The sequence below is a fragment of the Marmota marmota genome, unplaced genomic scaffold, assembly GCF_001458135.2.
Source record: "Marmota marmota marmota unplaced genomic scaffold, marMar, whole genome shotgun sequence".
NCBI classification, from domain to species: Eukaryota; Metazoa; Chordata; class Mammalia; order Rodentia; family Sciuridae; genus Marmota; species Marmota marmota.
The window spans coordinates 8,536,491-8,550,773 of NW_025999925.1; the positions used below are offsets into that span (position 1 = coordinate 8,536,491).

The window sequence follows — 14,283 nt, forward strand, 5'->3', positions numbered from 1 at the left end:
GTTGTGTCTGCCGATAACTAAAAAAATAAATGAATATTTTTTTTAAAAAAAAAAAAAAGCTTTTTGATACCCCAGGAAGAGTAGAGATGAGTTGTAACTAGAAAACCCCAGTGAAGTAAGTTGTGTGGCTTGAAAATTATTACATGAAGAAGAAGAAACTGTGTAAAATAAATCATGTTAGATAACTTTTGTTTTGACAGAAACTCTTCATTTGAGTAACAGTTCTGTGCCAGGTCTCCTGCCAGATACTGGGCTGATTTTTAGCCTTTTTGCGGGGATATTACCATAGTCTCTGGTTCTACCATCTTCCCTTAGGCCTCACTTCCCCCTGACTTTCCCATCACAGCGACCAAAATTATCTTATTAAAATGGCAAATAGTGTCACACATTTGATCAAAGTTCTTACCTCACCTGGGGTGGGAGCCGAAACCTGAGATTCTAAATTGCTCTACATGCTTTAGAATCCTGTTTCCTCTTTTACCCTCCCCACTGAATTCCCCAGGAAACCTGTTACTCGTCTTCTTCAGCCACACCAGGCTCACTGCTAGTGCCAGGCTTCTGCACTTGGGGTTCCCTTGTTCTTCCCCAGTCACTGTGGCTCACTCCTGCAGGCCACAGACACCATCTTCTCTATGGGACCCTGTCCTCACACCCTGGCTAAAACTGTGACCTCCTGCTTCCCACTTCCTACTTCCGGGTCTATATCCATCTCTCTCTCTCTGCTGTACTAATCATCAGGTAACACCCTGCATATTTTTCTCATTACTTTTATCTTTCTTGTTCTACTACTGTGTAAGTTTTGCAAGGCCACAGTTGTTGTTGTTGTCATTTTGCTTATGCCTGTGCCAGGTGCTTTGAGCACCTGAGTGAATACACACCAACACTCAGTAAATATTTATTGAATCAAAAACTCAATTTGGATTCATAAGAACATGCAAAGAAGGAAATCAACATTACTTACAATCTTCTACCCCACTGATCTTCCCTCTACCCTTGTGATAACCAATCCTTTCCCCCCACTTCCTTCTTTCCCTTATTTTGCTCTAGCTTCCACATATGAGAGAAAACATTTAACCTTTGATTTCTTTGAGTCTGACTTATTTCACTTAGCATGATTTTGTCCATTTCCATCCATTTACCAGCAAATTCCATTATTTCATTCTTTTTATTTGCCCCATTTTTGTTATTTACATATTTTTAGCTCTCAAATTAGTTGACTTTATGTCCTAAAATAATAAAATTTTAATCTCTGTTGATTTATCAACTTTAGACAGTATGTATTGACTCTCTACTAGGAAAGATAAGTAAATAAAACATTAAATGTGTTTTCATTATTTTTTTTCGCCTCTAACCCTGAGATTTTATTGCTTTTATTATCATTTTTCCTCACTTTATAAACTTTTCAGTATTTATATTCTGTTCTCTAAATTTGATTAAGCCTCTGTGTTTTGTCATAGGTTGATTCTAAAAACTAAAAACCAATAAAGGAGGTTGGATAATGAGTACCCAAACACAGTTAGAGGGAAAAAATAAATTCTGGTGTTCCAAAGTACAGTGAGATAACTATCATCCCCAGTAACCTATTATATATTTTATGAAAATCTAGAAGAGAGGAGCTCAAAGACTTCAAACAAAAATGAAAAGGAGAGGGAATGTTGGTTACCCTGATTTGATCAGTAAGTGCTATACACATGTGTTGACATATCACACTGTATGCCATTAATATGCATAAATAATATGCTAATAAGTTAAAAATAAAATTAAGAAAAACAGTAAAGGCTATTTACATTGAGGTATAAAAAATATGTACCAAAGTTTTAAGGTCGGTGTTTGGTCCCCCAGAGAATGAGCAATCATGCACAACTGAATATTTGTTCCTTGATTCTCATTTCCTGTAGATAAATAGCCTGTTACATTATTATTTTATCTCTCTCTGACCACCTAGCTTAGTTTTTAGCCATGTCTGGTTTATTGTCAGTGCATCCATTGACCTATAAAATTTTAGTCATTATTTTTGTTTTCCAAGAACTGTTCTTGTTATCTGATTACTTCTTTTCCATGGCAGCCTCTTTTTGCTTTATGACCCTAATATCCTTCCCTATCTCTCTGAAGGTAATAAATCTCTGCTGCCTGAATTATCCTTGTTTCCTGTAGTGTCTTTTCTGTTTGCTCATTTGGGGCTCTATTTGTTATCTGTTGCTGCTTAACAGTTTCCTCCATAATGCTTAATACAATAAGCAACTTGCTGTAGTCCCCAAATTTCTGTGGATCAGGAATTCAGGCATGGCTTAGCTGGATACCTCTGTCCAGAAATTTCTCACGAGTCACTATCATGGTGATGACCAGGTCTGTTGTTCAACTGGGGGAGGCTCTGCTTCCAAGTTCACTACCATGGTTGTTGGCTAGGTTCACTTCCTTACTGTTGTACTGGGTCCCTAGATGGCTGTTGGAAAGAGGCCTCCTAGGTCTCTAATTATCATAAGCGTCTGTATAGAGGAGCTCATAACCTGGCAGCTGGCTTCCCTTGGAGCCAACAAAGAATGCTAAAGAAGGTTAGTGATCTGGAAGCCAGAGTTTTCTTATGAACTAGTCTTGGAAATAACATCCATCCCTTGGCTATACTTCCTAATAAATATGCATTGCTTTAAATCCCTAAGTTTGTGGTGATTTGTTTCATAATAGAAAAGAAACCCAGCATACTTCATGCTTAGGTACTGTGACCTGATGGCATGTTATTGCTGCCATCCATGCCCTTTATTCCTTTGTTTGGGGGAGTGTGAAGAAGAGGAGCCTAATTTCCAGATGCTCTGCAGGCACCTGTCGCCCCATGTCTATTGCCATCCTTTGTGGTGGCTGGTTCTGAGCTTGGAGCTTCTCTGGACCATTCATGTGCAGAGAGATACTTATGTGTGAAATCTCCATCTTTGATTCATTTTTACCACCAAGTTAATTCTGTTTAGTTTTTCTTGTTATGGAATTTTACATAATGCCTGATCTGTTGATGGCAAACTTTCCTGTTCCATAATGCTTTTATGGTTTCATTTTTTAAAACAGAAAATGGTTTTCTCAGCTAGGTTTAATTTAATAGGACCTTGTAAATGAAAAGAGGCACGTCTTGGTGAGGCTTGGAATGAACTCCATCTCATATCTGGGCTGGACTTACCTTTTTATTTTTATAAAAAGAAAAGAAAATACCATTCTGCTATCTAACATTGACCTAATATACTTATAATTACTTTGGCATATTTCTAATAAAGTCAGTGAGAAAGGGCAGAATTTTTATCATGATAATTTTTTTCTTATGCTCTATTATTATTTCCTCCCTTTAAACTTTCCCAAAGCATCCTTTTATAAAGATTCTGTCCCTCCTCCCTCCGCCACCAACACTTTCACTTACTCACACTTTCTTATACTCTTTTAGGGAGAGTTATTAGAACAAGTGACTTAATATTGCTGATGCTATGTTCCTCTCTAACACCATTAGCATGCATGATGTAAGTGCTGAGGGTGTTGAGATAATTGAATTAAAATTGTGATTTTAGAATTGTCTTAACACTTTTTTAGTTTTAAGTAACACAAAGATATTTCGCATAGTTAAGGTTAAGTAGGGAATTTATTAGAAGGAAATTGCAATATCTCACTGACTCTCAGGGTACAATTGTATTCAGATGTTATAAGTCTGATCCTGAAATCAGAAAGCCTACAGGAACCCAGGTAGCCAGTCCTTCTCTATCTCAGACTTTCTGCCTGCTTTTCTGAATACCTGCTTCTCTCTCAGAAGACTCACATTGACAGGTTATACATGGATGTAGCCAAACAGGGATGCCTGACTATGGCAACTGGAGTTTCCAAGTTCATAGTGTCTCAGTTCAAGTAAACAGGGCAGAGGCACAATCCCAGCTTCTGAGGAGGAAGAATGTATTTAGCTGGGGCCGGTTCTCTTTTTAGGCTGGTCCAGTGTGGTCATGAAAGTAGGTTTTGTGGCATAAACATGGCTTCTGTGGCTCAAGTCCTAAAGACAAGTAAGTAGCTGGAAGTTTGGGCAGCTACATCAAGATAATCTGATGCTATTTCTCATCTGAGAGAGGGTAGCTTGTGTTTAAGAGCATGGACTTTGGTCAGACAAACCTTGATTTAAATCCTAGCCCTGTCACTTACTAGCTGTGTGTCCTGAGGCCAATATGTGATCAGTGAGGACCAAATTTTTTCTCTGCAATTGGGATCATAAACCCCATCTCCTGGGATGCTGGGAGGATGACATGAGAAAACATGGTACATCCTCTGCACTCAAAAGTAGTAACTATTATTAATTATTACTATTATTATACCCTTTTGAAAAGATTATATGAAGAGAGGAACATGCATTTTACCACCCTGAATAGTGCAAGGTCTGGAGACAAAATTTCTAATGCTCCAGAACTGCATTGTCAATAAAAATCTAAGAGTGAGTTTTGTTTGAACAATGCTTAGTCAAAGAGATGGATGTGGGTTAGGCTGTTAGAGCTAGGACCAAAAGAATCTAAGCCTATTTCTAGAATGTGTGTTGCTTCTGTTGGTTTTAAAAAGAGACTAGTGAATGGTCTTGTAGTTCTAAAGAGAGCCCAATGGATCTGATGGCCACTAGTACAGTCATAACAGTACTTTCAGCCAGTGCCTATTCTGATGGTTGTTGCATTCACTCTGCTTGGTGGCAGGTCTATTTTGATTGACTAGTACTTTACCTGGTGAAATATTTTGAATGGAATCCTGAAAATGCATGTGCCATCAGTTCAAAAGATATCCATTTCTTTGTTAAAGAAACCACACTACTTTCTTTTTAAAATGATTCAGACATCCTTTGCTCTTTTCTCACCTGCATGATAAAATTGTGGGTAGCAGGCATCACTAAATGAATTCTTAGTAAAGAGTATGTAAAATGATAATGATTCAAAATCTATATCATTGAAGGACACCAATATAAACTGAAAGTTAATGTTTATATAAGAAAGAGTTACAATCAAACAGGATTCATGGGATCTTTGTTTAGTGTCTGCTGTTCTGCAACGAACTCTATAGAAGAATAATGTTTCAATGACTAACTGTGCAATTTTCTCGGCAGTTATGCAGACATTTTGATCGAGAGGGAAGTCTTGATGCAGAAGTACATTCATCTAGTCCAGATCGTAGAAACAGAAAAAATTGCAGCTAACCAACTCCGACATCAACTTGAAGATCAAGATACTGAAATTGAAAGGCTTAAATCAGAGGTATTTTCCAGTCAAAGACTCCTTCTCATTGTTTCCCATCTACTGTCATCTCCTCATGAACATCTACAGCATATTCAGGGCAAAATATTCACCCCAGGCTGACTTCCTTTGCCGTCAGCAGTGTGGCTGGGCTACTGATCTAGACATGAATCTGTAAGTATTAGGTAAATGTGTTACAGGGACATATCAGGATAATATGCTGTTTTTTGATTATTTGTGCTCCTGATATCCTTCATTAGATCAGAACTTCAAGAGCTGCCCATAGCATTTAACTGTCATCCTCAGATTGGCTTTTGGAATAATAACTGTGAATCTGTCATGGAGTTAATTAAAGTCCATCTGAGAAAGAACCAGAAATTAATTCAGAGATACATTTCTGTTTCAGGATCAAAGAAATCCAAACTTTTCCCCTCCAGAATTTTGAAAAGCCCATTTCAGTGAAGCTGTAAGACACTGACTGGCTAAGGTGCATTTCCCCCTGAAGTTAGGTTCCTGCCTCTCCTGGCCTTTCCTTTCAGAGTGTGTCTTTCTCAGGCCCTGCACCACCAGAGAAGGTGGTTGAAACCTAGGGAGAGCAGAAGGTGTTGGTAGAGGCCACAGCCATGGCGTTGTGCCTCCCTCTGTCCTGGGTCTCAGTCTATGTAGAGAAGCCTGACTGTACTCCTTGCCATCCTATGGGTCCTCGTGGGAAGTGAACAATAACTGAGGAAGAGAAGGGGAATGTACACAGTGAGATTTTCATCCTCATTCTAAGCAGAGATACATTAGTATCTTCTTAGATTCCAAGAAGGGAACAGGACAGCGGGAAACCTACTACTGATTGTATCCTTGTTGATAGACAGTTCAGGTGCCTTGACCTTGGCAACACTCTTGTCATTTTTACTGTCATCAGACAATAGTTTTCTCTTTTTTCTTCCCACCTTCCCCTGAGACTTACCCTAAATCCTGTGAGGGGTTTTCATCTCCTGCCCCCTGGGTACATGGCCTTCAGTGTGCAGAGCAGACAATCTGATTCCAACTGAAATGGGGTAGTTTCTTGAGATGATACGGTGTTCACCATATCATTAGAATTGTCAGCTTCCCAATCCGACCCTGATATCTGATACAGTGAAAACAGCAACAGAAAACTTAACAAACCTGCATTTTAAAAGACTATATCAGGCACTATAATTTAAAACAAAATTATTGTGTTCTTTCTTTTACCAGAGTAAGCTAGAGCAGATGCTGCTTGTCTGCTAAGTGAAGGAGGTTGGTATTTACTCCATGAGAGAAACTCAGCACAAGGGATGTTCCCCGATATTTATTTATGTGTGCTTGTCTGTCTTCACTATGTTCTATTTTAGTCTGAATATAGATTGCAGCTAAAAACTGTCAGTAGCAGGTATGTCTTCTGTGGCTGCTTGACAGGAACCATAATTTATTTTCTACTCCTTTTATTTTCCAACTTCCCTGCCAGAAAATGGCAGAGGAATATATTTGGTATTGGAGACAAAGACAGATCAGAGGTAGCAATCTTCTACATGCTTTCTTGTTAATAAGTCTGTATATATTCTTTGCATGTAAGAGTCCACAGTTGATGGGTAGTCCAGTGTATTTTATTGCTAGGCATAGTTGAAAGGCCTCTTGGTCATAGTTACAGAACTGAGCTGGAGATTCGTGGAGAGATCCCAGGTTGTTTCAATCCCTTTTGTGTTTTCTGAGGAATTTTCTTGACTGTCTTAGACCAACTCCAGGCCTCTGAGGTTCCCTTTTTACTTACCATTTTCCAAAGAGGGCTGTGAGTCTGCTGTATCATGTGCATTTGGAGGGACACAGGATGATTATGGGAAATGAGCTTTGAGTGTAGTGACCCTGCATTTGGGGAGCACAATGCACCAGGGGCAGCTGTCTTCAGGCAGAGAGGACAACAGGCACTGAGGTCCCAGGAGGCCTTGGTCTGGTCAGGGAGGGCCAAGTTCTGGGCTAACATGTCTTCAAACACAGACCCTAGTACACACTTTACATATTCACTTTTGTTAGTAACACCAGGCTAGAGGTAAAATTCATACTTCCCTGCCTCAGCTCCAGAGAAATAAAGGGTGCAAAAAAGCAGACATTCCCTGAATATCTCAGTGGACCACCTTTGTAGGCAGAACATCCTGTGGGTTATGGCTGTGCTCCACTGTTTCCCAAATCATAAAATGGACTAATTTTGTGTTATAGATTATTGCTCTTAATAAAACCAAGGAACGAATGCGCCCTTACCAAAGCAACCAAGAAGATGAGGATCCAGACATCAAGAAGATTAAAAAGGTAGGGCATTGGAGGCTTCTGGCCCTGTGGGAGCATGGCCACCACTGTATATCCTGTGGTGGTATCTTTGTTACTGTGTTCCTGAACTTGGAACAGCTTTCGTGTTTCTATGTTAATGACACTCAGAATGCCCTTCAGAATGGTCCAATTTTGGCTGCTCTGGAAAATTTCAGTGTGCCATTTCTTTCCAGTACTGAGAATCCTATTTTGGACTCTCTGGGAGGGATGCCAAAACTGGACATTAAGAGAATAGTGTTCTCCAGTTGGGTTAATTAAGTGCTATTGAAACTCCTGATTTTGTGCCTCTTGCATATTTGGTGGAATTTTTAAAAATTACATTTCAAAAATATTTCTCTTAACATCGATCCTTAGTGCTTATTTAGGATTTCTTTTATATTTGAGAATGTAAAATAAATCAATACATCTGCTCAGATTTGTCTTACAGTTGTCTCTTGTTGAATATCCACATAAGCAACAGACCTTTCCATCTTACTGTCATTTGTAATTGCACAACTTTTGTGAGGAGCCAGATACTGGCACACATTCTAGTCCACTGTATTTCGATTTATATCATTTGGGCTTTGATTCCATGGTCTTAACTGACCTGGGTAAAACACTCAGCTTTGTTAATATCAGGTATGAAGCTTCCTATTTAAAGCTCTTTTCCTGGAATACATTTTGAATCTTAATTTTTTTCTTACTCATATTTTTCTATATTAAATAATTATTTCCTTTTAGCTGTAACAAAATCTTAACCAAGAATTGCTCAGAATTTGGAATAGAAATGATTCTTTGGGCTAGATGAGAGTTTTCGGTTTTCAAGAAATAAAAAAGTGAAATAACACCATTCCTTTCTTAGAATTTAAACCTCTTTCTTTTTAATCTGGTTTGTTATTCTGTTCCAAGATTAATTCTGTTGCTTTTCTTTTAATAGTATGCAGTTGCATGTAAATAAAGCTATTAATAAAATCTCATTTCAGTTTTCTTGTAGAAGCAGGTCTATTGGTAAGTAACAGATCTAGCTGTTTTTCAGCAGAGAACACCTGTCCAAGTAAATAAGACTTTATTTAACACAAAACTCAATTAAGTTGATTTTTGAAAATATATATAATACATGGAAGAATAATGATAAAACACTTTTTTTTTTACATTTTCTATCTTCCTGATTATTATTATTTGGGGGGGGGGGCTGTACTAGGGCTTCATATATTCTAGGCCAGTGTTCTACCACTGAGCTACATCTTTAGCCCTGATTCTTAATTGTAGTAATTTTTAAACCTATTTGTGAACTTGTAAAATGTTTGAAATTAACTTCATGTCCTTTATGTTCCAAATGAAACTAATGTCTGTGGAAATGAATGTTTACAAATTAATTGCATCTCTATGCTTGACAAAATGTAATATTTATTTGTTTGTTTATTTTACTTCAAGAGACCACAACTTGAAGAGGAAATACTGGGAAATGATATTGGCCAAATTATACTGTTGTATTGTATGCATGTATGAATACGTAACAATGAATCACAGCATTTTGCACAACTATAATGCACCAATTTTTTTAAAAATGGGGAAAAGTGACCACAACTTGAATTGGTTATAATTCACAGAAATTTTCCACTAGATTTCCCCAGATATATGCAATAGCTGCTTCATACAATTCTATTAAAATGTTCTTAAGTCGGGCGTGGTAGCACATGCCTGTAATCCCAGCGGCTTGGGAGGCTGAGGATCAGGAGTTCAAAGCCAGCCTCAGCAACTTAATGAGGTCCTAAGCAACTCAGTTTTAGAGGCTAGCAAGGTTCTACAAAGTACATGTTTTTTTTTTAATCACAATTTAAACATTATATATATATATATATATATATTTCTTTATTATTAAAAATAGACATTGCATTAATGATTCGATTAATTTCTTTCTTGAAGTGTTATTAGCTCATATGTAATATTATATTTCCAGAGTCCACATAGATAGGTCTATGGAGCTTCAGCTATGGAAGAAACTTTTGAACCTGCGAAAAATGATATTTATAATCCATTGTCCTCCTATTGGAGAAATTCTGCAGTTATTTATTCTACTGGAGGTGCCACTGGGGTGCCAATGAGAGCAGCATTCTACATGACACAGGATGGACATGGCCAGCCTAGAAAGCCAGGCTCGCGTCTCCCTGAGGTTCCTTTTTGTCTTTTTGTTTTGCAGGTTCAGAGCTTCATGCGAGGGTGGTTGTGCAGAAGGAAATGGAAGACCATCGTGCAAGACTACATTTGTTCTCCTCATGCTGAGAGTATGAGGAAGAGAAACCAGATCGTTTTCACCATGGTGGAGGCCGAGTCCGAGTACGTGCACCAGCTCTACATCCTGGTCAATGGCTTCCTGCGGCCCCTGCGGATGGCCGCCAGCTCCAAGAAGCCGCCCATCAGCCACGACGACGTCAGCAGTATTTTTCTCAACAGGTTTGTCTTTGCATAAATCTGAGAGTCGTGAGAAGAACCTGCTGATAGCTCATGAAACAATCTGTGCCTTGCTTTAAAAGCAAGATCTCAAAAACTAATCCCTATGATGTTAAAAATAAGAAAGCTATCGTTGCATTCATTAGTCCAAATTAGCACATCTTTGGAATCTTGGCATCTCGTTTTCTCAGTTTTCTTCTTTGACATACATTTTCTTGTCATTATGTGTGTGTGGGGTGAGGGTGTTGAAAAGAATCCCCCTTGCAACTGAGGGGAACAAACTGATTAATAGGTCTTTATGTGCAGTTTACACAAGATATTTTAGGAAGAGTGAAAACTAAGAACCCTTGTTGAATTTATTTGCTCAACAAATATTTATAGTGTTCTTATTGCTGAGGATTAATTAGTGAATAAAGTAGAAAATCCCTGCTTTCACAGAACTTAAATTTTGACGTGAGAAGAAAGACAATGAATAGTGACTAAATAAAACATATAGTAGTAAATTGTATGGTGGTCAGTACCAGGAGAAAAATTAAAAGGGATAGGAGAGGAGGGGGGAAAGGAGTGGTTGGGTATTTTACTTAAATTTTAATGGCTTATTTGTTTTTGAGTAGATAACACACTCACATGATGCAAACATCAAAATAACATGAAAAAAAATCAGAGTTTCACTCTTATCCTGTCTCTGTTCACCCCATTCTGCCCAATTTCTGTATCTATTTTTATTAGTTTCTTATAGCCTTTTACAGTTTCTTGATTTAGATGTAAGCAGATATAAATATACTATCTTATCTCCCTCCTTCTACACAAAAGACAGTGATGGATCACAGAAGAGAAAGGAGCACTAATCCCTTTAGAAGTTAGGAAGATGAGAGAGAGAGTAGCAAAGAAGAGAAAAGAGGATCACTTAGCAGCAAGAGAGAATGAACAACTATGACAGAAAGGTCAAAGAAAACAACTGAGAACTGACCGTGGATATAACAACTTGGAGCTGAGGGTAGCTTTGATGAAGTGCGAGCCTGATTTAGGGGGCCTTAGGAGAGAATGGCATAGGGCATAGGAATTACAGAGGGTGGGTATAGAAAATTCTTTCAAGGCAGTTTGCTATAAATAGGAGCAGAGAAATAGGGTAGTACCTAGAGGTAATAAAGAGGGGGAAATGATGCAGGAAAGAGAGGGGAGGATTGCTGGAGCAGCAAGCTTATACGGGCAAAACTGTAGAGAACAAGATACACAAGCGGAGAGACTGGCATTAATGGGAACATGAGCAGGGAGGGAATAAAGGAGGGAAAAGGACAAAGACATGTAACTAGGAAGTAAGGATATCAGCTGGCAGAGGGAGAGGAAATGTCATAGTTGGATGAGATAGGAGAAGATGTGAATAGTGGTCAAGTAGAGCAGGGAGTCGGTGGATCAGGGAGCTGTAGTGCAGTTGCTGGGAAGCACTATGAGCCCATGTGAGTTTATTAGGCTCGTGGTGGTAACTGAGACCAGTCTGTATAGTTGCATGTTTTTCTTTAGCTACTTTTAGTTGCGTGGATGCAGGTGCAGGTGGGTGGAGGGTTGATGTTAGGGGTTGGTGTTGTGCAAGGCTAATCTGATGAATTGAGAAAAGTACAACCAAATTCAAAGTGTCTGCAAAGAAGAGATATAAGGACCCGTGGAATCTAAAGTTTGTAGAAAGGTATTTTGGTCAATGCAAAGGTGGTCAGACCTGTGAACTTAAGTCCTGTCTGTGTGAAAGGCTTTTTGGAGTCAAGAGTCTTAAAGACAGCAGACTGAAACAATAGGAGGTGGTCAGAGAACTGAGATAGGAATAGGATGCAGTTATTAACAGTGACAAAGTCTAGAGTATAGTCAATGGGGGCATTGACTGGTGTCAGCTGGGATCGAGATGTTTGGAGAGGGGGTTCAAAGACCTGAGAGGCCCGGATATTGAAATGTGGTTTGTGTGCAGAGTGGAATCACCAAAAACTGTGAGAGGAGTTGTGTTGGAGAAAGTGAGCTGGTGGCTAAGATCTCCAGAAGGTAGGAAGAATGACTAGGACTGTGTGGATGGCTGCAGAAAGGAAGGCTGAGGAGTGGCACATGATCACATTAATAACATTAATAACAATAACAATAATAACATTAATTACAACCAATAACAATAACTTTTAATTTTTTAAAGTTTTAATTAAATTAAAAAGTAAAAAAAAAATTAAAGAATTTTTGTTGAAAGGAAGGAGGGACATTTCCTCACGTTGAGTGGCAATGTCCACAGCTCTACTCAAGTATGTCAGCTATCCTAAAGGGCCTGAGTGGTAGCTCTTGATCACTGGAAAGTACAGCTAGCATTTTGATGATATGTCAGTCACCCAAGAATGCCGTTTTAACAGTTCTGATGGCTGTGGATGGGATGGAAAAACCACACTGCCTGATAATGATGCTATTAGAGTCTGTGCCATGTTGATTTTGGGTTGCACCTAGTGGTTTGTATCCATTGGTTTGCTTAATCAGAAACATGAAAGGCTAGGTATAGCATATTGTTTAATTTTAGAATTGAGATATTGTACCTCTTTTGGGGAGGTGATGCAAAAAAGCTTTTCCTATAGATGTAATGGTTTACCATACCTAGTCCTAGATAGATTTGAAGAGATATGCTTTTAAAGGTGAGACTTAGGGTGTTTCTTGTCGTTAACTGTTGTTTAACCAGATTCCCTTTCCTTGCCTTTGAAATTGAAGCCCGAGGCAAGTCAGTTGTTTTAGGTTTCAACGCAGAGTTTATACTTAAGAAAATGTAATCTGCCTAATTCTATACAGCACTGTTTCATCTGTCTTCTAAACATCATCCAGGTATCAAAATATGAAGCTGGATGTATCAGTTAGTTTTCAAGGTAAGATAGAGCAATACCTCCCGATAGAGGGAATTCTCTGCTTATAGACTTGGAAGGGCTGGAGGAGTAAAGCTTCCCCTGGAATATTGAATTTAAGGGCAGAGCACCATAGGTGTGACCCAGAGCTTAGGAAACCAATGCCATGACCACTACCACCATAACAGACCCATGAAACTGTTCCTAGAAATGAAAATACAACAGGAATGTGGTCTCCTTCAGTCTTCCATGTCTTGCCAAGTGCATGCATTGGTGGAAATGCATTTACATCCAGAGCATATATTCAAGGAAATCTGGGAAATGCAGTTTTAGCTTGCCATTCTCTCTGCCTAGAATGAGAGTAGAATGCTGATTGAAAGACAATCTATAGTATGGACTTGCCAACTAGATGTGGTTAGAAATCCTTAGATAATAAAAGGATTCATTGAAATTTCTATAAAACAACAACAAAGTCATAATCTTCAAGCTGTATTCATTTTAGTTTTGGAAATAGTAAGAACTTTTTTCTTGAGGTTTGTTGTAATAAATTTTGATACAAATCAAGGTATCTCATTGAGATAAATAATTCTGTATTTAATTGTACCAATGTGTTAGTTGAGAAAAGCTGTCATTCAGAGGCTCACTGCAGTGGGTTAATTCTAATGAGGAGAAAGAAAAAGATATTTTGACTTTGGTGCTTACCCTTCTTGGCCATAGTAGGAATTTAGATCCCTAATTTATGCATAGTCCTCATTTTAGTATCTGTGTGCATTTCTTTTCAGAAGAATTTTACATTTCTGTATTGAGTAACTTAGGAATGGTTAGAGTCCTGTCGAATTTTTCACTGTGTTTTTTTTGCCCTCTACCTCCTTCTATAAAAACTCATTTTTGTGAGAGAAACCTTTTCTTGAGTTTTCTAGAATCAAATACAAAAAGAAAAAGGATCATAATTTTAATTTTATGATTATCAGTTGAAGTGCTGCATTCTAACAGCAGAAAGCTCACTTAAAAATGATGAAGAGGGTCATAAGACAGTGATTTGGTTCTCCAATATTGGAAGCATATCTCAGTTTTCTTTCAGTTTTTGAGGTTATCTAAAAGAGAAATGCCTTTGTAGAGGCTAGTGTAGTCCACATTATTATTGGGTGCACAGTTTGGTGGCCCTGTGAGACTGGTACATCATATATATAACAGACACTCTATAGTGACTAAATTGTATGATCTTCCTGTTTTTTCATAGTGAAACCATCATGTTTCTTCATGAAATATTTCACCAAGGACTAAAGGCAAGGATTGCAAACTGGCCCACTTTAATTTTAGGTAAGTGCATTCATTATTTTCTCATGGAATGGCAACAGATAGAGTATAATAACTTGTATGTCATTTGGCCTTAGCCGTCTGAATGTCCCTGTTGACATTGGGTTTCCTTAGCCACCGGGAGTCCA

At 38.3% G+C, this 14,283-nt stretch overlaps 1 protein-coding gene across 2 annotated transcripts in view; it reads left to right on the forward strand.

Annotated features, from left to right (window-relative positions):
- Positions 1 to 14,283, forward strand: part of Rasgrf2 (Ras protein specific guanine nucleotide releasing factor 2) — a 238,540-nt gene that overhangs the window by 85,340 nt on the left and 138,917 nt on the right. For both annotated transcript variants that reach the window (XM_048800210.1, XM_048800208.1), the window contains exons 3-6: positions 5,099 to 5,246; positions 7,449 to 7,538; positions 9,736 to 9,989; positions 14,079 to 14,158. In XM_048800210.1, the coding sequence (XP_048656167.1) occupies positions 5,099 to 5,246; positions 7,449 to 7,538; positions 9,736 to 9,989; positions 14,079 to 14,158 (572 nt within the window). The remainder of the gene's footprint in view (positions 1 to 5,098; positions 5,247 to 7,448; positions 7,539 to 9,735; positions 9,990 to 14,078; positions 14,159 to 14,283) is intronic.